Source organism: Orbicella franksi, chromosome 12 (genome assembly GCF_964199315.1).
Source record: "Orbicella franksi chromosome 12, jaOrbFran1.1, whole genome shotgun sequence".
NCBI classification, from domain to species: Eukaryota; Metazoa; Cnidaria; class Anthozoa; order Scleractinia; family Merulinidae; genus Orbicella; species Orbicella franksi.
The window spans coordinates 18,488,571-18,509,904 of record NC_138156.1 but is presented as its reverse complement, the minus strand read 5'-3'; the positions used below and the strand labels follow the sequence as shown (position 1 = coordinate 18,509,904).

At 38.4% G+C, this 21,334-nt stretch overlaps 1 protein-coding gene across 4 annotated transcripts in view; it reads right to left on the bottom strand.

The window, feature by feature from the left end:
• LOC145463999 (RIMS-binding protein 2-like) overlaps positions 1–21,334 on the bottom strand; it is a 31,025-nt gene that overhangs the window by 4,984 nt on the left and 4,707 nt on the right. For 2 of the 4 annotated variants that reach the window (XM_081447797.1, XM_081447795.1), the window contains exons 3-23: positions 21,139–21,291; positions 20,496–20,672; positions 17,150–17,392; positions 15,777–15,860; positions 14,434–14,523; positions 13,962–14,084; positions 13,367–13,471; positions 12,989–13,232; positions 12,065–12,358; positions 11,066–11,344; positions 10,057–10,322; positions 9,085–9,160; positions 8,727–8,774; positions 8,294–8,332; positions 6,988–7,086; positions 6,058–6,267; positions 5,449–5,639; positions 5,254–5,335; positions 4,105–4,401; positions 2,782–3,599; positions 434–1,396 (exon numbers count right to left, since the gene is read on the bottom strand). In XM_081447797.1, coding sequence (XP_081303923.1) covers positions 434–1,396; positions 2,782–3,599; positions 4,105–4,401; positions 5,254–5,335; positions 5,449–5,639; positions 6,058–6,267; positions 6,988–7,086; positions 8,294–8,332; positions 8,727–8,774; positions 9,085–9,160; positions 10,057–10,322; positions 11,066–11,344; positions 12,065–12,358; positions 12,989–13,232; positions 13,367–13,471; positions 13,962–14,084; positions 14,434–14,523; positions 15,777–15,860; positions 17,150–17,392; positions 20,496–20,672; positions 21,139–21,291 — 4,881 coding nt within the window. The other 2 variants (XM_081447796.1, XM_081447798.1) reach the window with 2 other exon arrangements.

Below are 21,334 nucleotides of genomic sequence, written 5' to 3'. Positions count from 1 at the left end.
GTAGTTGTAGTCAAATGACGATAACGCGCAAATCTGTTATGAAAAAAAGCGTTACCTCTTTGAAGTTGCAGTACTTTACCGGAGAACTGCAATAACAGGCTCCGTGAAAATAGCTTACTTTAACTAAGCGTTAAAACTATTGCGATCATCTTAATTCATAAGTTACTTCTGCAACAAAACCACAAACATAGGCGCTTCACACCCGGCTAAAGAAACAGGTATTTCTACTATACTAAATTCCACTATAAAATTAAAGCCGTGGCAACTCCTACATTTTAACAATTTGCGGGTAAAGAATGCAAGTTTGAGTCGCGGAATACCAAAACCTCACCAAACCAAAATTTCACGACCAAATAAGATTTAAATTTCTTCCGTTTCCGAACGACGTGTACTAAGTAATCACCTGTCTAAACGGTACACACCACTTGCTTACCTTAATAAGGTCTCCCTCGTTAAATGCCAGTTCTTCCTCTTCAGCATCAGGATTTGGGGACATGGTGGAGGGGTCGTAATCATAAAGAGCTAAAAACACCCGCACTCGTTCCCCTGGGGCCATTTCACCGACGTACCCCTCATCAGAAGGAGCCTGCCTTTCTGTTGCCGGTGCAGCCTCGTCGTAAACAGGACGGCGAAGTGCTTCCTCCTGCTGCTCCATCCCCTGTTCATCATCAAGAGGAGTCGAACTCCTCTCGACTCCACCGTGGTCAGCCTCTGTATCACTGTATGTGTGTTCTAAGCCGTCATTTTCACCCAGTTCACTCTGGTCCTCTTCAAGTCTGATGCTATCAAGAGAAGCGTCAACTTTCGGCTGCTCGCTACTCTGCGCTAGGTATTTTCCGAAGCCCATACCGTCCGACGTTTCAACGTCGGGCTGAGAGTTTTGCACGGAAGTTCTTTCGGTTTGCGAAATTTTACGAACACTACCGAAGTCCATGCCTTGACCCGTCGGCTCGTCTTCTTCAAGCAAATCCATGACGTCATCATCGCTCTCGAACCCTTCGGAAGCCGAGTGAGATCGGGAGATGTTGCTCGGAAAAGGTACCGATTCGGACAGATCTTCCTCATCCTCTTCCTGAATGATAGAGAGGGGTGTTTGCTCGCTCGAGTCATCCTCAAAATCACTCTCGTCGTATTCCAGTGGTCGAATAAATGGCTTTTTGTCTTCGCTCTCTTTCCCCTCAGGACTGCTTCGTGGAATACTCTGTGCCTCTTCTAATGACCGCTCAAGTTCATCCATATCGATATCACTTGTCACTGACAAGTCGCTCTCCTTTCTACTCCTCTGCAGTTCCTCTTCTTGCATTTCTGATGTCTCTTCGTCCGCAAGCACACCTACTTCCTCGTCAAAATTGTGCGCGTCTTCGGGAATCTCCGCGTTTTCCTCATCTTCGTTATCCTACATAAACCAAACCATAAGAAAGCTAAGATTTCCGTCCAAAATGTGGCCGTGATAAAAAAAAGTAATTGTCTTTACGGGGTGGTTACAATTTGAGGTTCCACTGTTCAGAATACTGTTTTTATACATTCTAGAGAGACTACGTTCTTAAGAGGGCACAACGAATGGGGGATTTAAAGGAAAATAAAGCGCATTTAAAGTAATTATGATTTTGTTTAAAAACGTTTCCACAATTGATAGATGAACTAGGGGACCGCTGTAATTGGCTAAGCTGTAGCGGCTCCCCTGGCCATTTTGTTTTGTTTTGCTGTCTGTTTTTTTTTTTTTTTTTTTTTGCTTCCTCTTCTTTTTTCTTTTTCTTTATGTGTAACAGTAGGCCGAAGCTTAATAACTAAATAAATAAACTCCAGAATAGACTGCCATATTAAAGGGTAATGCTATCTTAATTTGGTCGAGGGCTATTTTGGGGTGTGAACACAATTTTCTTACTTCCTCAGAATAAACCATATTATAACAATTGAGCTTACTTCTCGAGCTTTAAGGTGGCCGAACACAGTTTTCGCGCGCGCTTTTGCTGATGCAATTCAGCGCGCGCACAAGGATTGCAAAAAACAAACATGCCGTCAATAAAGCGATCATTTTACTTACTCAACACCCGCACTATCTGTGCTATTTTATTCTATAAATGAACGCTGTGTATTGATGGCTTTAGTCTTTTATTACAAAGATATGTTAGAAAAGGTAACGAAGCAAAGAACCCAGCAATTCTCAGCTTTTTCTTTGTTACCGAAAGAACCCAGTTAAATGCAGCGCATGCGTAGTAAGTAAAAAAATTGCGATTGAATGAAAAGTTGCACTCTCGGAAATACGCCTGTTTCTCGAGAACCGCTCATTAGAATTTCACGAAATTTTGCACGAAAATACTTTAGGAAATAAGTAACTGGAGTATTGAAAATAACTGAACTTTAACAAAGGAAATTCTAGATATTCCAGTGAACCTTCAACAAGGGATAATTAAAGATCTCTCTGTTAAATTATTAGCAAAATGGTGTTAACTTGTGAGAATCGTTACAAGCTTGTTGCATGCAAATTATAAAGAAAATCTAATGACTAGATTTTCTACAAATAAACAAAACCGATTTTAAAGGCCTGTTTACGTTTATTCATGTTGCCATGGCAACGGCACATACGTCAACTTAACCTTCAAAAAGCCAAAGTTTGTATTGTTAACTTGCTTGCTGCCATTTTTGGCGACCGAGGGATCAAGGGTTTTGGAGAAAAAGGTGAATGAAACATAGGTATCAAAACTGTGTTCAGCCACCTTAATTGATGCGGTCTTACCGCGGATAAAAGAAAGCAGCAATGTAAAACAATTAATAACATACCTCCTCTTCAAGAAGTTGATAACCCTGTTCTTCCCCATTCACGTCCGCTTCCTGCTCTGCAGATGGCGCTTGATCTTCCGAAACATCTGGAATACAAATCTCAACTTCTTCGTCATCTTCGTCTTCGGACGCTCTTCCGTCACTCTTCGTAACGCTCTCGGCAGTTTCCGATTCATCCCCGGCCTCGTATTTCCACACGACCGGTTCTCCCTTAGTCCGAGGCTGCGCTAGCGGGCTTAAGTAGTCCATGGCAACGTTTGTTTGTTTAGGAGTCTCTTCTACTACAACTAACAGCGGTTGGCCGTTTTCATCTCGGCTGAACCGCCTCACACTATCAGATCGTTCTCTCGGCACGTCAGAAACCGAAACACCGTTTGCCACGTGTGTTGAATCGTCTTGATCATCGTGATCTTCAGTAGAGCCTTCAGGCGTCAAGTCTGTTCTCTGAGCAAGCGATTCTGCTCCTTTGGGTTTTATAACCTGATTTACTTTGAAGTTAAACTTATCAATAGGCAGAACAACTTCATTAGAATCAGGCGACTCTCCTTCGCACGATTGAGTTCTAACGACAACACGAAGAGCATCGCTGTGACTCCTCTTGGCCGCACGCTCGACCATCCACGACACAGCTGTCACGCAATCCGCTGTGGGTGACGTGACCTCAGTACAGGGAAAATCATTGATGTACACTTTGTATCCTGTCACGCGAGCCCCGTTTGAAGTTCCCTTCTCTGTAATAGTCACTGGAATCCAGTTTACGTCGAGTGAGTTCGAGTGACCCACCACGACTTCGACGTCTAGAGGTGGGTCTGGAAGACCTGGAAAAGAAAACAGAATATGTCCATAACTAACCAGTTAAGGAATCGACAGAGATTTGCTATTGAAGGAGACGTCATATGTTAACCCTTGCGGAAATTACCTCCATACGAAAAATTTCATCTAGTTCACGGTTGAGATGGGGGGAAATTATGACCGATTACACGCCACGAACTTGAAAATGTTAGGCTGAAGTTTTCACTATGCATCATCCGCAACGTGCTTCAATCATCGAAGAAATTTTCCTAACACGTGCTCACATAGTTTATACTCTAGTGGTCCATTCCCATATTTTGCTCGTATCAGCACATGTATGTAATTGAACCAATGTTAAAAGAAAAAAGTTGATTCTGGTCAATGAGTGGTTTCTGTGAGTACTGCAGGGAGATGTTGCTGGAGACACTTCTCGCATAACCAGTGGCGAAGACAAATCCAAAACTTGCTCTCGTTACCTATCTCAAAGTTCGACCAGTTGTTACGAAGTTTTAGAAAAACTTGTTCACTTACCACCCGGCTCAGTTCTGAACTCTTCCTCCACTGTCAAAAGATCAAACTCAATATCGGGTTCACTGTCACGATCCAACACTCGCTTAGGGTCCTTAGCACGAACATGGACCTTATACAACTGGTCTGGTTCGAGGTTAGTTATCGTGTGCTGGAATGTGCCAGGGCGCACTGTCCTGTAAAGGGCGCCATCTAAGAGAATCTCGTGACTGAACGAGCTGTTGCCTGGTGACCACTCGATCTTGGCGGACGTCGGAGAGACGCACATGACATGCACGTGGCTTGGAGCGAAGTTAGCATCTAGAGGAAACAACAGCCTTGCGTTAAAAGACTAGAAATTACACTCACCTTTACACACATAGGTTAAAAGTTTAAACTGCCCTACCATAACAGTCGAACCTCTATTAAGCGACCACCTATAAAGCGGCCACCTCTTATTAAGCAGCCAGTTGTCAAAGTCCCGAAATTATTGTCAGTAAAATACTGTAAATAACGCCCCCTATTAACTTGCCACCTCCATCAAGCGGCCGCGACCACCTTTTGGTTGTCCCGATAATGGTTTTTCTATTGTCTTTACCCCTATTAAACGGCCAACCAAAATTTAAAAAAATTGTTTTAGAAAAGGCAATGACAGATAAGAGATCGAAATAGAAGGTGACGAGTGATAAAAACATTCAAACACACGTTTATCATGATTGCCTTGAAGTGACTCCATGTTCACTACGAAATTAACCCGGTGGTGAAAAACATTCAAAGCACACCAGCCTCTAATAAGCGGCCAACCCCTATTAAGTGGCCACCTCCCATTTCCCGAGGGTGGCTGCTTGATAGGGATTCGACTGTAACATTATTGTGACAGAATTTGCTTTTTGCTTATATTTTCAAAACACCCTGACCGTCAGATAAAACTACGGAGAAAAATATCGCGACGGCTAAACGAAGAACGAAATGCAGATTTCTTCCTCCTCTTGGTCTGTTCTGACCTGCTAAATTTCCCAAGCTTTCTTCTTCCTTGCTCTCCTCGAACTTGTTTCATCACTTTTACGAAGATGACACATCATTCCTTGTCTTCAGTTACTCCCATTTCATGTAAGACTTGAACAACGAAGTAAATCTATAACCAACACTCAAACAAAAGTTCAGTTAACTAACCTTTGCCGACAGTTAACACAGCTGAACGATCAGATGACTCCTCTCCTTTGGTTGTTATAGTTCTCACGGATATCCGATACGTCTAAAACGAAAAGAAAACATTTTCAGTTTCAAAATTAAAACTGTACAAGCTACACGTACGACGACGGTTTAAGTCTTTTTACAGTAATACCAAAAAGTGAGGATAAATTTTACCTCCTCGGGGTCAATGCCCTCCAGAAGGGCCTTGGTTTTACTTGCTCCCTTGATCATGAGCCGTAGTTCTCCGTTGGCATACACACCGTACCCTTTCACTTGATCTGCAGGCAAGTCAGCGGGCTTCCAACTCAGGAGCACGCTCTGTGTAAACTGACGTTCAAGGTGAAGCCGCCTGGGAGATGGAACCCCTAACAGACAGATACACATGACAACAGTACGACTAAAGACTAGCGACACACTCCATCGGTCCACATATACAGTTTGTTTGTCACATCTTTCAAGCTCTATACCATTAAATACAACAGAACTACTGGGTGGGCTAGCCGCTATTACGTTCAAAACTTTTTATTTGAAAACTGAACTCAAGAAAGCGATAGCTTTTGACCACTTCGGATTTCTCAACCTCGTACATAGATATCCCCTTGAGAGGGAACTTCCCATTCCTGCCACTGTTTTGCTTTTAGCATCATATCATTTACTTATCAGATCAAAATGCCTGTATTTTATTTAAGTTAAACTTGAACGTAGACTCCAAACAAAACACTTCGGGAGAATTCCGAGCAACAAAGCCAGGCTAAGGAAAGGTCAAGCAATCGCGTGACTTACTGAAAGGTTCAATATCATTTTCATCACTTGTCACGCCATCTTGGTTCAACATGGCGTCTCTCGATCCGTCCTCTTCATCAAGTTCATCTTCTGAGTTTATTTCTTCCTCTACGTCTTCCTCCACGCCTTCTTCATCTTCTTCTTGGATGTCTTGTAATCCACTATCGGGTATATGTTCCACTGACAAGCGTAACGCACGATGAAGTTTACCTAACGCAAGAAACCAAAGTCGATGTCACGCAAAAGTCACGCCAACTGGAGCGCATGAGTGCCAAACCATAACAAAATTTTTAACACTCAAACGACAATCACTGCATTATGTATTTTGCATTTCTTCTTGGCCAAATGCGTATTAGTACAGGATTCCAAACACCAAAAATTAAATCACTTTTCATATACAGGCTTTTGGGATTAAATGTTTATTTTTTATTTTCTTTTTTCGAAATCGCACAAAATTTACGAAGTGAATTTTATTTCATATTTTTTAAACAGTAATATTCGATTAAATTATCATATCTGATTTTGCAAGATCACAACACATGTTTTTTTAAAAAAATATGTGTTAAGAGTATAAGAGGAGGCAAATGTTAAAAACGAGTTAATTTTTTTAGAAGTACTTTCACTAACACAAATTTGAGACGAAATCACGTTGACAACTGACTTCCTTTCCATGGCACGCACTTTATATTACTACTTATCACGAAAACGAATGACTACGAGTTTTAAACCTTTGGAGAATTTACTGATCGGTTAAAAGCAGACCCATGAATCTCCTCACAGAGTTAAACATAAGCTGTGTAATAAGACTTTCCTAAGCTAATGATAAGATATTTTATTCTCGCGAAAGGTCAATTTAAAATGTTACAAACGTGAAAAAAACATTTAGCAATTATTTAATGATGTGGATTAAATAGCTGAACAAGCAAATACCGGAAAATTTAAGCATTCTGACGGGTTTCATCTGACGCTCGCCGTTTTCTCCCAGTAGCGCGAGTTGTGTTTCGCCATCTTCGGACATGCTTTCTTCTTCTGAACAGTGATAAAGCGTTACAACAAGACAAAGGATGAGTGAACTTTATGTTCTCAAAGGCGTTCTTTTTATCAATTACATCCCACGATTAGTTTGCTATCAAAAGCCCTTAATTGAAAGCCCTTAAAATTAGTTGAGAGATCTTCCAATGACACTTTTTCACACAGTTAGATCTGTGTTTCACTTAGCTGCTTACCGACTGAAGTTCATAGAGATAAGTTGACAGCAGTGGCGAGTTTGTAAAGCTGGCGCGTTGAGCGTTAGACCCCGTTCACACTACGCTGGAGGAATTTCAAAACGGAGGTTTGACTTTGAAAACGTATCAAATGTTTTACGTCCACATTACGCCGGAGAAATTTAACAAGGCAACAATCAACGGTCATTTTGGATTCGTGTTTGAGGAAAGCTCGATCAGGAAAGTCACATAATTACTGTGACAACATCGTTCTCGAAAAGCTCCGTTTTCAAAATGTTTTCCGTCCAGACGAAAACGAAAAGCCGGCCTTTTTAAATTCGTCCGGTTTGAAGAGCGATTTTGAAAAGCTCCGTTTTCGTGCCGGATTAGTGTGGACGGTAGGCCAAAACCGGGCAAATAAACCTGCGTTTTCAAATTCCTCCGGCGTAGTGTGGACGCTGTCTGACAGCCTTAGTCTTTCATCGTAGCAAAACTTTGCTAACACTCGAAACGTCAACTCTACAAACTCACTACGGCGGTAATTTACCTTTGTCGACTTCACATTGATAAGCAGCTTTAAGTGTTTCACGTAGCACAACAATTTCTGTCATATTTCTGTTTACCGAGTTCCTAGCCATTGCGGCTAACAGGAGCATTTAAATGGCAAATTGTAACATAGCTTTTAGATTAGCACTAGTCATTGGAAAATCGCCCTTGAGGATACTAGCAGATATTTAAAGTCATATTCCAGTTTTAGTTTTTAGAACCTTCACCTTATTTTAAGTAACTTTAGAGTTAACTATGTTAGCATAGGTAAATCAACCCCTTGATATAGAAAATGTAGTCATTATTGTTATCATTGATATTACTCTCCTTCAGATTATTAAAACAGTTTCTAAAACATTAAGCTTAAATCATAAATTTCAGAACAGTTAACTGATTGTTAATAAACGATTATTTTGCTCAGCTGTTTATATTTTGTAACCACAAGACTACTAAATATAGTTTGTTTAAACCAAAAGTATGGTTACCATCTGTTTCCTCTTCATCACTGCTGTCTACAATTTCATCTAAAAAGACAACAAAATCATTTAAACATGAGCCAGATGCTATTAAAAAGACAACTCTTTTTAATCTTAGAATTTAAGTTCTTAATACAAGCACATAAAGACACTTAACCGCAGCAAACACTTATGCGTAAGATCAAAAAGAATAAAAGAATCCTGTAAATACCTATCTATTTCTGAGCAGTCATTTTATCCAACATTACTTTTGATCAATTGCAGTTTAGCACTACAGTTGAATCCCGCTATTTCGAAATCTCAGGGGAAACGAAAAATCGTTCGAAATAGCCGAAGTTCAGATAGCCGATAGTAAATGACTGAAGGGAAATGGTTTTGAGTTCGAAATAACGGGGAATTCAAATAACCAATTTCGAATACGCAGGCTCAAATTGTATCTTACCAATTCCTTCTCCTGTGCCATTCATCATTAAGTTCATCTCACTCTCATCTGAAAACAAAAACAAATCAAAAAACCTTATGCTCGTAACCTGTAACTTATATTTTACACCTTGAAGAAATATACAACTGTGCCAGGTCAAAGAAAATCTGAAAAACACATGAGCGCTTTGCCATCATATTGATCACTACAGATATTTACGTAAAATATCAAACACGAAACTAGTCCTTAATTATACAAAGGCTGAAACATTGTAACTACCTTTTACATGACAAAAGCACTTGAACCTGTTGTGGCTTTTATCAACAAATTGGGGGTTTCGGGGGGGGGGGGGGGTGGAATGGGAGTTGTAGAACATTACCTGCAACTTTCTCAACAAAGTTGGAGGGCACAAGTCCTCTTTGGCCGCTCATCAGTTCACCCAAAAAGTACCCATCCTGAAATTTCAAACAAAAGCAATGTTCTGGTAAATCGAAATGTTAGTTCCGCAAAATGTTGAAACTGAATCACTATGCTAGACTGACTAGACAAATTTACAACGCAGTTTCAAAATCGAACTCCTTCATTTTGCTCCTGAGTTCAGATGCGTTTTCCAGAATAGGAATCAAACGTTTCAGCCGGGGCTGTCATTAAGTTTTGATACACCTGTAGCCTTAAGCTTCACACCCGAGCGTCAGATGAAACCCGTCAGAATGCTTAAATTTTCCGGTATTTGCTTGTTACTTTACGAGTGAATTGTAACAACAACAGGCAAGTTCACCCATAGCATCAAGGGCCCGTTACACATAATCAACCATAGCAGGTGTTATGGGCTATGCCAACTATTAGGGAGCTTTAAGCAAACCACGACGACGACGGCAACGAGAACGTCACAAAACAAAAGGTTTGATGAGGAAAACAATAGCTGTGCACGTGCGTTATAAATCTTTGTACATTTCTTTGCCGTCCTCTGCAAAATAACAACGCGAAATGACCAAGTTCTGCGTCGTCTACTGAACGTGGATAACGACAGCTAATTTTTCGTGTTTCCTTGAGGAATTGAACGCTGTCATTGTATATTTAGCCTGAGCACGTTTTTAGGGTCATTGGCGTACCGAACAGATCTAGAAAATCACGAATTTCGCTTGTAAAACATAAATTCATTTTTGACTAGGCGTCATCCTCGGCGTCGTCGTCGTCGTTGCTTAAGCTCTCCAATGACAGCCCTGTTTAACCTCTATTTAAACAGACTGTGCAAACATTGCATAAAAATAATAAGTTTTAATTTTTGCTGTTATCTGTCACCTTGGCAGACCTCTCAGAACGAGAAGTTCAATTCAACAACTAGCCTCACCTCGTCCATCTCACCAAACACATACAGATAATCCCCAGCCTGGAATGCTAGTTCCATCTCGGGGTTTTCATTGGGTGAATGCTGCACGGGGTCATAACTGTATCTCGCTATATACACTGCCAGCTTTTCAAGCATGGCAGGATCCACCTCACTGTAATCGCCCTCCAGATATCTATTGTCAAGTCCCTCCTCATCAGCACTTGGTTTGTTGCTGTCTGCTGCAGACATCTGTTCATTAGGCTTGGCAATATGCACATTCAGTGTACCTGGTAGAGATAAAACAACATTTTATCATTTTACATATCTGATTATTCCAGTATACAGTTCAACCCCTATTAGACGGCCACCCTCGGGGAAATGGATAGTGGCCACTTAAAAGGGGTTGGCCATTTAATAGAGGTAAAAACAATAGAAGAACTCTCATCGGGACTGGCCATCTAATAGCAGTGGCCATTTAATAGGTGGCAGGTTAATAGGGGTTGACAGAGTAAATAAAGTTTTAGGTGGTATGCCAAGGCAGCCCCCACGATGATCTTCTCAATTCTCATTACCCAACTGCTTGACATTATATTAATATTGCAAGAAGAAATAAGATACTAATCACTCTTAGAAAGTGACACTGCAAGTACAGAGGCAATTGAGTAAGATGATTTTCTCTGTTATGTTTGATGCAGTTCAATATAAACCTCCTTCGACTATGCTCCACAAAACAAGACACGTAACAGAAGGTCCTGACCGAATTTTCAAGCCTGCAATTCCATAATGTGATAAACTACTAACTGCTGTTTACTATCATGTCAATGTCATAAAGATACAATGTAAAGGGCTTGAAAGCTCCTGAAAAACTATGTACAACTTCAGTACAGGTCATCAAAATAATACAATGTAAATTCTTGTACAACAGATCTAAACTTAATAATGCTAAAGCACATGTTCATGAAGGGTTAATTATAAATATCATCCTCGTCGTCGTCGTCAAAGTCATCATCATCATCATAATCATACACACCAATGGGTTGATGTGGAGAGTGTTCAACCTGCTCATCCTCAGGAGCAGAGCTATCAGGCTGATTATCCTCCAGGTCACCCATATCTCCCTCAGCCATGCTTGTCAAGTCCTGACTGGCATCACTGCACCCTCTTTCTCTTGTACTGATCGAGCTGCTGCTTTCATCACCGATTGCTACTTGATCAATGCGCTGAGCTAAGTCACTGAGATCCAGTTCAGGTCTCTTGTTGGATTTGCTCTCTTCTTGGACATCATCCATTTGGTCTTCGTATGCTTTTTCTACAAATGAAAATTTAAGAGGTCAATGAAATGGCATCTGAGCAAAACCAATTACATTTAGCTTAAAATACTGACTGAGGTTCTCAGAAATTGTCACATGCATCATGATTGTTTTATACTTTACAACAGACTTTCCAACTTCTGTTTCACATAAATAAGACGACCTCCTCCTATGAAGAGAACTTTTGATTCAAAAAATTTTCTTGCCATCTACTGTAAGTCCTCACAAGAACAAAAGATGCCATGCACAGTCTTCACGCACATGTGCATGTGCAGATACACTTCATACATGTACTCTTTCTTGTCAAGCACGTACTGGACAACACAGATTCTACGAGGCAGCCACGCTGTTTTGTGTGGATTTTGAACATTTTTCATTATCATAACTTCACTTTCCTCTGTATTGATGACTCGCATGTCAGACCTGACTAAAGAAACATGCTCTACACAGTAAGTCATACATTACCCTCTCCCCAGCATTCAGTTAGTTGGGACACAGTGTGAAAAATCGAAACATGGTGAGCAAAAAAATAGGGCAGAGGCATGGCGAGAGAAAGTGAAAGTTATTTCCCTTTCTCTCGCTACACAGTCTTCTCCCCTATTTTTCCCCCACTGCTTCTCACACTGCTTGCCATTTTTCATGCTGCACCCCGACTAACTGAACATCTTGAAGAGGCTAGTCATATATTTCTGTGCCATTTGTAAGTAAAGTAAACATACCGCTAAATAAATCATCTTCACTATCAGATGCCGCCAGCTGATCAATCCTTAAAGCAAGCGCATCCAAGATATCTTCTGACCCAGATGCTGACTCTGCTGCACTCTTACCACTTGGCTTCACTTCCATTTCAGGTTTTTGTTTCACAAGGGAGATGTGGGGAGACTCTACCTTTGATTCAGATACAACAGATTTGGTCGGGGTGATGTCAGGGGATAAGACACTTTTAGCTTTACTGGAAGGCTTGTGAGGAGAGAGACTTACACCAAGTGAAGGCTGGCCATTAACACCTTTACCTGTGGATTGTTACAAAATAAGTCCAGAGTTAGATAAATACAGAGGTAAATGTAATACAACTGCTTCAAATGATATTACACTGCAGCTCAGAAATAGGCGAACCAAAACATAGGCCACGTAATTTGACACTTACACGTGCACATGCCTTGTTAGTATGTATGGCTAGCATATTGTTTCTTCTGTTTTTAACAGGTCATGGTTGTTTTCATTGGCTTGATAGCTTGCCACAGGGTAGATTTTCCTTTTCATCCCAAATTTTAAATGCATTATATTGCTCTTATTCCCCTTTGAGATTGTCATATGTTTTCTTAATGGTTGTTATAAGAATTTAAAGTTGCATCAGCACGAAGTAATACTCTCTACATTTAATTGACTGTGCAGCCATGATTACTACCAAAGAAAAATTTGAGTAAATACAAATGAATAATGTTGGTATTTGTCTCCATGTGACTGGCACTCTACTTTATTGAGAAAGAAAACAAAAACATTTTAGTATGCACACATACATTTACTTTTCTAACTTTCTCAGGTGCCACAAGGTAGGTTGGTCTTCACTTTGAAAGAAAGCCTTCATATACTTGTACTAATGAATGACTTTGGCAGCTACTGCAACAGTTTTTTCTTCTTACCTTCATTTTCCAATGCAGTTTGAATTTCCCTGTTCAATGTTTCTAATGTGGTCTGAGTGGATTTGTGAGAGATTTCTCCTTTTTTCTTGATACTGGCTTTTTCCAGTTCTCTCAGTTCCTCCATCTCTTTCTTCAGGTTGATATTGTTCTCTTCAGCATCAATACACTTCTGCTCCAAACTACGCACCGTGTCTTCTAATGACGTCACAGCCATCTCGTGAGCTCGATTGGCCTCTTCCTGGATCTGTATATAAAGATAGGCATACTGTCAGTGGTATTGTAATCTCGTAGATATTAAATGTACTATTGATTTACAAAGGAAAAATAAGTTACTCATTGCATCCATGCATTGAAGGGTTTAATAGCTCCAATCATCACCTTGTGGAGTTGTCTAATCTCCTCTTCTCTCTCCTTAAGCTTTTCAAGACTGCTAAGATGTTCATTTTCTATCATCTTCTTTTGTTGTTCCATTGCCTTTAGATCCTGTTCAGGAGATGAATTACATTAAGTTGTACACTGAAAAAAAATCTCACCATTGAAACTTAAAAAATCATAAACTCCTGTCTCCACAGCATAAAAAGAGCGAGAGTACCACAGTACACTACTCCCCTTAGAAGGAATCCTATACCAACGCAAGTTATCCCCAAACATTTTTGTTAACCAGTTAACCAGTTCACATGGGTTTATACTTTAACTTAGTTTGAAGCTATATGTATTGTACTTGTAAGCACATAAGGTGCCTTCCTAAACAATATGACACAGCAACCTACCAGACTTCAACTTTCTGGATCTCAAGTCAGATATGTGTACGATGACAATCAAGAAAATGCATCAGTCTCTCTCCCTTGCTGTACCCTACACGTACCTCCATCTACGTTGCCTCCATCTACCCTCCCCCTTACCCTCTTTCTCCCCTCCCTCCTTAAATTTGTTAAGAATCAAAAGCCCACTACATTGGCCATTAGGCTCTCACCTCCTTGACATGAAGAAGTCCTTCCAACTGGTGTTTTAATTTGTTACATTCATCTGTCAGCAAGCCACACTTCACTTCAGAAACTTCTAGCTTTTCCTTCAAATTACCAAACTCCTCTTCCATCTTTAGCAAATAGGCATAAAACTTTTAGTTGGTTAAATAGAACAGAATGATATGGTCTTAGGTTACCATAAGGCACCACTAGGATAAGAAATAGATTATATTAAGCAGCCCACATGGGTCTAGTCCGTGTGCAAAATTATGATTAAAAAGTACAATGGTTTCTCTGAAGCAAACAGAAATAATACTTGAGTTGGTTCTTGATATGCTTCTGCTTGACAGACTTGAAAATGAGTTTTCATTTCTTTAGTTTCTATAGTTTTGTTTCCTCAATTCAAACATGAATTTAGGACCCCCTGCTTACTGAGTTTGCAAACTGATTAAGGAGCAGAGCACAGCAACAGACTCTTACCTCTTCCAATTCAGCCATCCTCTTGCTCATTTCAGCGTTCTTCTTCTGAAGCATTGTACATTTGGCAGCAAATCTTTCTCTTTCATGTTCCTGATTAGAAGTGAAATATAAACCATAAACCAAAACCACTAAAACCATTACACAACCATAGTGAGAAGCACATTATACTATTATTACAAAATAGAATAAAATGTAGTAATTCATCATCATTACCCAAGGAAGGAAGGAAAGAAACTGCATTTAGAAGTTTCATTTCTGAATATATAAGAGACAAACACCCTTTGGAATGGTTAAGAAAAACAAAAATCCAATTATTAAAACTGAGTTCTAAAATTATTTTAAATTCATTTCATTTCAACATAGGATTTTTAGTATGTATTTTAAAATAAGGAAGAAGTTGCAAGACCCATGTTAACATTATTATCATGGGAAACGTGAAAGAATATATTATAAAAAATTGCTATAATGATTTCTTAAAATATAAATAAAATGAGTTGACTTCTCTAATCTCCTAGCATGTAAGTTTGGTAGAAATTTTTCTTTCTTGGAATAATAATCATCGTAACTTGGATCATGCTTTACTCTCGCAAGATCATGTCATTCCCTCTACTGGAAAAAATATTATTGGCTGGTTGATAGCATTTACATTCATTTAAAGTGCTGCACTTTAATTACTTAAGGCCCAAAGTCAAAGTGCTTCCTGTCCAAATGAATGCCTTAAATCACGACTGGTGCAAAGAAGTATTTTGTATGTCTCGTGCACTAACAGTAAGAGAAATAATACATGTAACTTTTTATGTTTGCAAATGTAAGGCTTTTTATGAGCTGCATGTAACAATATATTAAACAATTTATTTTAAGACCTGCTTGCGGGATGCTTTGTTTGTTCATGTTAAGTTCAATCACATTTCTAAACCTAAATTAAAACTTTTGTTCATTGGTGCTTCAGTGATACAAATGAAACCACTGTACCACTGTTTAATAAACTATCAAACCATATACTTCACACTTTCTGCCATGCACAACAATCAGTAGACATTACATGGCAATGGAATAATACACTGGGGATTCAAAGGTATAATTGTGATTTTGTGGCTGCCCATTGCATACACATGCTTAAAGCTAGCATTATTCATTTGGTGAAAATAGGTCCATACATGTATGCTATCACAAGAGGATCCAATTCTGCCACTGCATGCAACACTGCTTCTGGTATTAATAAAACTAACTTACAGTCATCTGTAACATTTTGTGCTAGTGAACAGTTTAAGTAGTTGGCTACAGCTTAGAATGGCAGATCACTGTACATGGAGATTGTAGTGTTAAGAATAGAAAGCAGTTACCAGTTTGGAGCATTTTGTCTGTTTTTCCTCCAAGTCATTCACAAGCTTGTGGTTTTCTTTCTCCTTCTCCTTGAGTTCCTCAGCCTGCAAAAATAACATCCTTTCATTATTTTCACACGCTCTCAGCAGCAAGGCAAAACTTTCATTATTAAAATGTAGATCTCCAGATGAGATCCCCTGGTTAATGAATAATTAATAAGCTAAGTTTGTCCACCAGCAATTTGGCAAACATTTAAACTAAGAATGCACCACTTAAAATCAACTCTGCTAGGCTTACAGTGTAGTGCCGATCAGAAAACACGCAGCAGCTGTTAATTTAATTGGCAGAGAACAAATCACATATTTTAGTAACTGTACAGCTTTTGAAAAGCAACGAGCAAATGTATGATTGAGTCTGTCTAAGCAAAGTTCGGCTATATCAAATTTATTCACCTCAAGAAAAAATACCAGTAACATGTGAAAATATCTCCTTGGTAATTTAAGATCAAAGGGCTATAACCTACAAACCACTTCAAATTTAAGGATAATGCCCTTTAAACAATGGTTATTCACCTCAGGCAGTTATTCTATTTTCCAATCAAGAATTGAGTATAATATTCAACACTTGAAAAAGCTTGAGAAAGATATACTCTCTGAAACATTAACAGCACACTACTCAGGAATACAATCCACAATGTTCATTTAGTCAGGAAGACTTATCTAGCCAAAATCATTGTTCTTAATAATTGTTTGCCATTGTTATTACCTGGGAAGGTAACATGTTCACTTGGTAATAGTAACATATTTGCTTAACTACACTAAGATTAGGCTAATCACGTTAGTCTTCCAAATTCACACACACACTGATACAAAGTGAAAATATCAATTTTCAACAGAACTCTGAAGTGCAGTGTCAATAAATTACAATATTGTCTAACAGTATCTTATTGTCCACAGTAAAAAAAAACCAGTCAGTTATGACTTTGTGTGTGAAATTTAACAGAAACATACCGGTAACTTATTAAACTACCAGTAGTTGTAATTTAAGAAAGAAGCTGATATCAGACATGAACATGTTTATGGCACAGAACTGTCTGAGCTGCGTAACATACATGAATATAAACAGCTGTACAGGGTGCCTTCATTTTGAGTCACACTTGACCATACATTTACATGTGTCTTCTTCGACAGCTTTATCCTATTTCTTTTTGAAAATTTCTAAACTAGATCTGGCAAATTGTATTGTAAGATCACCTTCTAGAAACAGATAAAAAAAACAAGTTTAATTATATTGATCGCCTCAGACTAGATAATAAACAATAATTTTTATGAATGCTAATTATGTACCACATTGTTCCAAAAAACTTTTGTGTGACTAACTTAGTCAGTCTTACCAGTTTCAAACTTTCAGCTTCTGCCTTCTGTAGTTGTGTCATTGAAGACTTCAAGTTGTTGTTCTCATCTTCTAACATTTTAAGCCTTTCTGTCTTTTTCTTGATGTCTGCTGCCAGATCTCCTGCCAAGACTTGAGGACTGGGTGAGCGAGGAGAATCGCCATTTGAAATTTGTCTCTCCAACCACAATCGCTCCTTGGCTGACTGACGTATGATTGATTGAAGTTCTTCTACTTTTGCCTTCTGTTGGCAAAAAAGAGAGCAAAACATTGAAATATTTGATTGCATAATCAGACATACTGTTATATCTTCTATTGTGATCACAATTATTCTGTAATAATAGGCATTTTAACTGCACAAGGATACAACTTTGCCTAAAACTATAATTGCACCCCAAATTGGTCTTGAATCTTGTACGCATTAATTGGAAAGCCTAAGCTATAAACACTAACAAATTAAAAGATCAATAGAGAAATGATATGAAGGCTATTAAAAATATTATTGGCAAAAGCAAAGTTTACTTAGGACAGAAAAAAATTTTTGGGAGAATGTAATAGGGATTAAAGATAAACTAGAGTGCAGACAGTAAAATAATTGTAAACAAAAACAAAGGAAGAGTTTAAACTGAAAGGAATCAATTATCTCATCTCAGTATCCTAGACCTTAAGTCTAGAAATCACAGTATGCTGGCCACAAAAATTTATAGTTTCATGTTACCTACATGTAAATAGATTAAAGCACAGCAAAAGTTTTGTCTTTTCATTTAAAATTCTTAGCACAATAATTCATAAGAAATTTCAAAGGAGTTGGATATTACTCCATCTTGGAGTACCTGAAATATCACATAGAATTTTAAGGTGCTTATGTAATTGCTCTGAAAATTTTTGTATTAAGAGAAAAACGCCTAGTTCTGCCTAGTACCCCATAAACAAAGGATGGAGGGGCTACACTGTATATCACTACACAAAACAAAATGACAATCTTCTTAAAATACATCACAAGAAAGCCATTTTCCTAATATTTGATGATATACTGTAAATATAATCCATGCGACACACACTTCTCTAGATCTTTCCCTAAACATTTTGGCCATTAATTAAAAACGATGATCACAAAAAAAAGTGTTTTAGTCTCCAATTACAGACTGGTATTGTCATACACAAGTCTAACACCGTATAACATGTACCAGAAATAATTCATGTAAACAGCTATTAGGTTTTGATCAATGTTCATGTCAGGATATTATTTCAGTTTGCATTCCTTTGTGGGCATCACAGATCCATTAGTATTAAACATACTGCTCCGCTAATAAAATCTCTAAGCTGCTTATCCCTAATCATTCAACAGTTGTAAAACATGACAACTCTCAATACCTCTTGCTTGGAATTAGGCAAAACAAGGTTGCTCTCCCTGGCTTTCTTACGATGTTTCAACATGACTTCATCTAGACCCAAGTGATTAAATTTAGCATGCCTTGAATAATAACCACTTTTCCAGCTGAGCGAATTTTGCATTCTTGGTGTAACAAAAATAGCACTTAGAACAATGACGCCCCCTAAATCTTCACTTGATATGTTAATACCAATGCTTACAACAGAATACCATCACCAAGGAAAAAGATACTTCAAGCCAAAAAAAAAAAAAACACTGCAATCTCAGAGAGACTAACTTTAAAGGTTTCCTTTTTCCATGACTTTCATTATATTAGAAACATGTTTCAGATGCCAGAATGGGAAATATGTGAGCAATATTTCTCAAGTGTGTAACACATATTGTTTTGGCACTGAAATCGGCTGGGAGGTATATGGACATTATTGTTTCCTTCAGTTTATTAAACCAGTTTAATTTCCATGAATGATCACATCTAATTTCCTGTTGCAATATCAATGCATTATATACACAGCGTGTGGTGAGAAAACAGAAACTTTTCAGCAATGTAATATCCTCTGATTTATCACCACAATCAGGCTTTCAGCCAGATGGGTGTCTGGGCATCCTGAGGATGGCCACTTTCTAAGGAAAATTGTTTTATTTTTCACATGCTGCCTTGTAAATTTGAGCAGGCCCTATAGCACATTTGGATGACCACTTATTAAATTCTGGCTAAAAGCCTGACCACAATCAGAGAAAAGAACTACATGTTTTCAGAGGATCAAAGGTTTGGAAAGAAAGCCACCAAAGTCAAGTCATTAATTTTGCTAATTTAATGGTACATCAAACCCATACTCTTCAGCCATTGATTAGTCTCCTAATTTTCATTACCTGTCCACTTCTTAATACACTGGTATAGTAAGGAGAAATGAAATATTGGTCACTTTTGAGAATTTAAGGGCTAACACTAGAATCATGCTAAGAAAACAGAAACATTCACTGTGGAAGGATGTACTGTACATAGAGGCCTACATTAATATCTTACAATAAGAGATCTAACTTACAGATAAGGAGATCGCAAGCTGTGACTGTATTTGATTCACTATTTCATAAGCTACTATAATGAGGTAATGTCTGGAAATTTAGGTAATGATTTGGGCTGTAATGGCTGAAAATATTACTGTTTTCTTGACTTTTGGGTTGCAGATCAAGTCTGTCAGTTCTACCTGTAGATCATTTGGTTGATCCTGGTTGAGTCTTGTTGATTTTTGGCTTGTAAAAAACCAAGTTTTGGATTTGATTATTTCAATCTGGTGCTTTCATAATATTTCTTTTGCTCATCCCAGTGATATTTCTTAAAAAAAAAATGGAATAGCGATATAGAAATATCCCAAAACAACTCACAAAAACTGCAAACAACACAACAGCACTTAAGATTCTAGGGGTCTCATCTTGCAGAGACTGCATTGGCGCACCTAGGAAGGTTTACCCTGGACTATCTTGTGTGCCTCGACACTCAACTTGAGATTACATCTGGTAAACAAATCTATATATGTTGTATCTACCAACACATAACGTTTGAATCCACATAATTTACACAAGGACTCCCAAGATGCCTCCTTGGGTTTTGACCTCTGACCCAAAACCTTGCGGGGGTAGTACATTATAGGGCATGTTCATTCTGACTGCATAACAGCATATTAATAATATGGCATGGCAATATCCTCTGGCTTTTTTGCTCCTGAAATAAGAATAGGCAAGAAAGAAATCCATCCATATATTCTGGAACACGTGAATAGCTCCCAAACAAAATTAATGATTAGTTCAATAATTCACAACAGTATTCTGGATTGATCCTAAATGAATGTAGACAGCTACAGGTAACATGGTACAATGACACTACTATTTTGTATCAGGGCAGAGCTCTATGATGTCAACATTTCCATTTCTTAAATCTCAATATCATGATCCATACCGGAAAAACTTGGTCATTCTGTTGTGATAAAATCTGCTTTCTCAGTTCATCTAGTTCCTTCTCTTTAGACAGTAATGATTTTGCATGTTCAGCGAGATCTTTAGCCCTCTGTCTTGCATACATCTTCTTCATGTGTTCCACACCTGCAGTGTTGGAGCTGTTTTCCTCAGCTAATTTCTGAGAAACGTAAGGAATCATCCATATTCAACAAGTGGCTCAGAAATACATGTAATTTACTATTCATACAAAATGATTTCTATAAATTTGCATGTAAAATTGAATGTCTTGGGATCTTTCTAGGGTTGATAAAGCATAGAATTTCAGTTTATCAAATAAAATACTGATCGACTAAAACTCCTTTAAAGAAACATTATTGATAAAAAATGTCTGATTATTAACAGTCAAGGTTCTCATTAAGTGGTGGCAACTAGCTAATAAACCTACTTTGCAAAGTGTGAACTGGGGCACTAAATGAATCATTATGGTACTAGGGGGTAGTATTTACAAAATTCATTACAGACAAAAGAGGCATGTTACAAGTACTTTTTTACAACAATCTATAAAAGTGAAATAAACCAGGAATAACTATGTACAGTATTTAGGAATCCCCTACAGTATGTAGGAATTCCCCCACAGTACATACTTGAGCAGTAGCTTTTTCCTCTTGAAGTTTCTTTGCCTTGTCTTCAAGTTGCCGTGCAATGGATACCAGCTCAGTGTTCCTCTTCTTCAGTTTCTTGATCTTTTCCTCTGCCATGAATGTTGCTTTCAAGTTGCCACTCTTTGATGCCTCTTTCTGAAGAACAAATGCCGAAAAATATATTTTGTTTGTAAAGCAC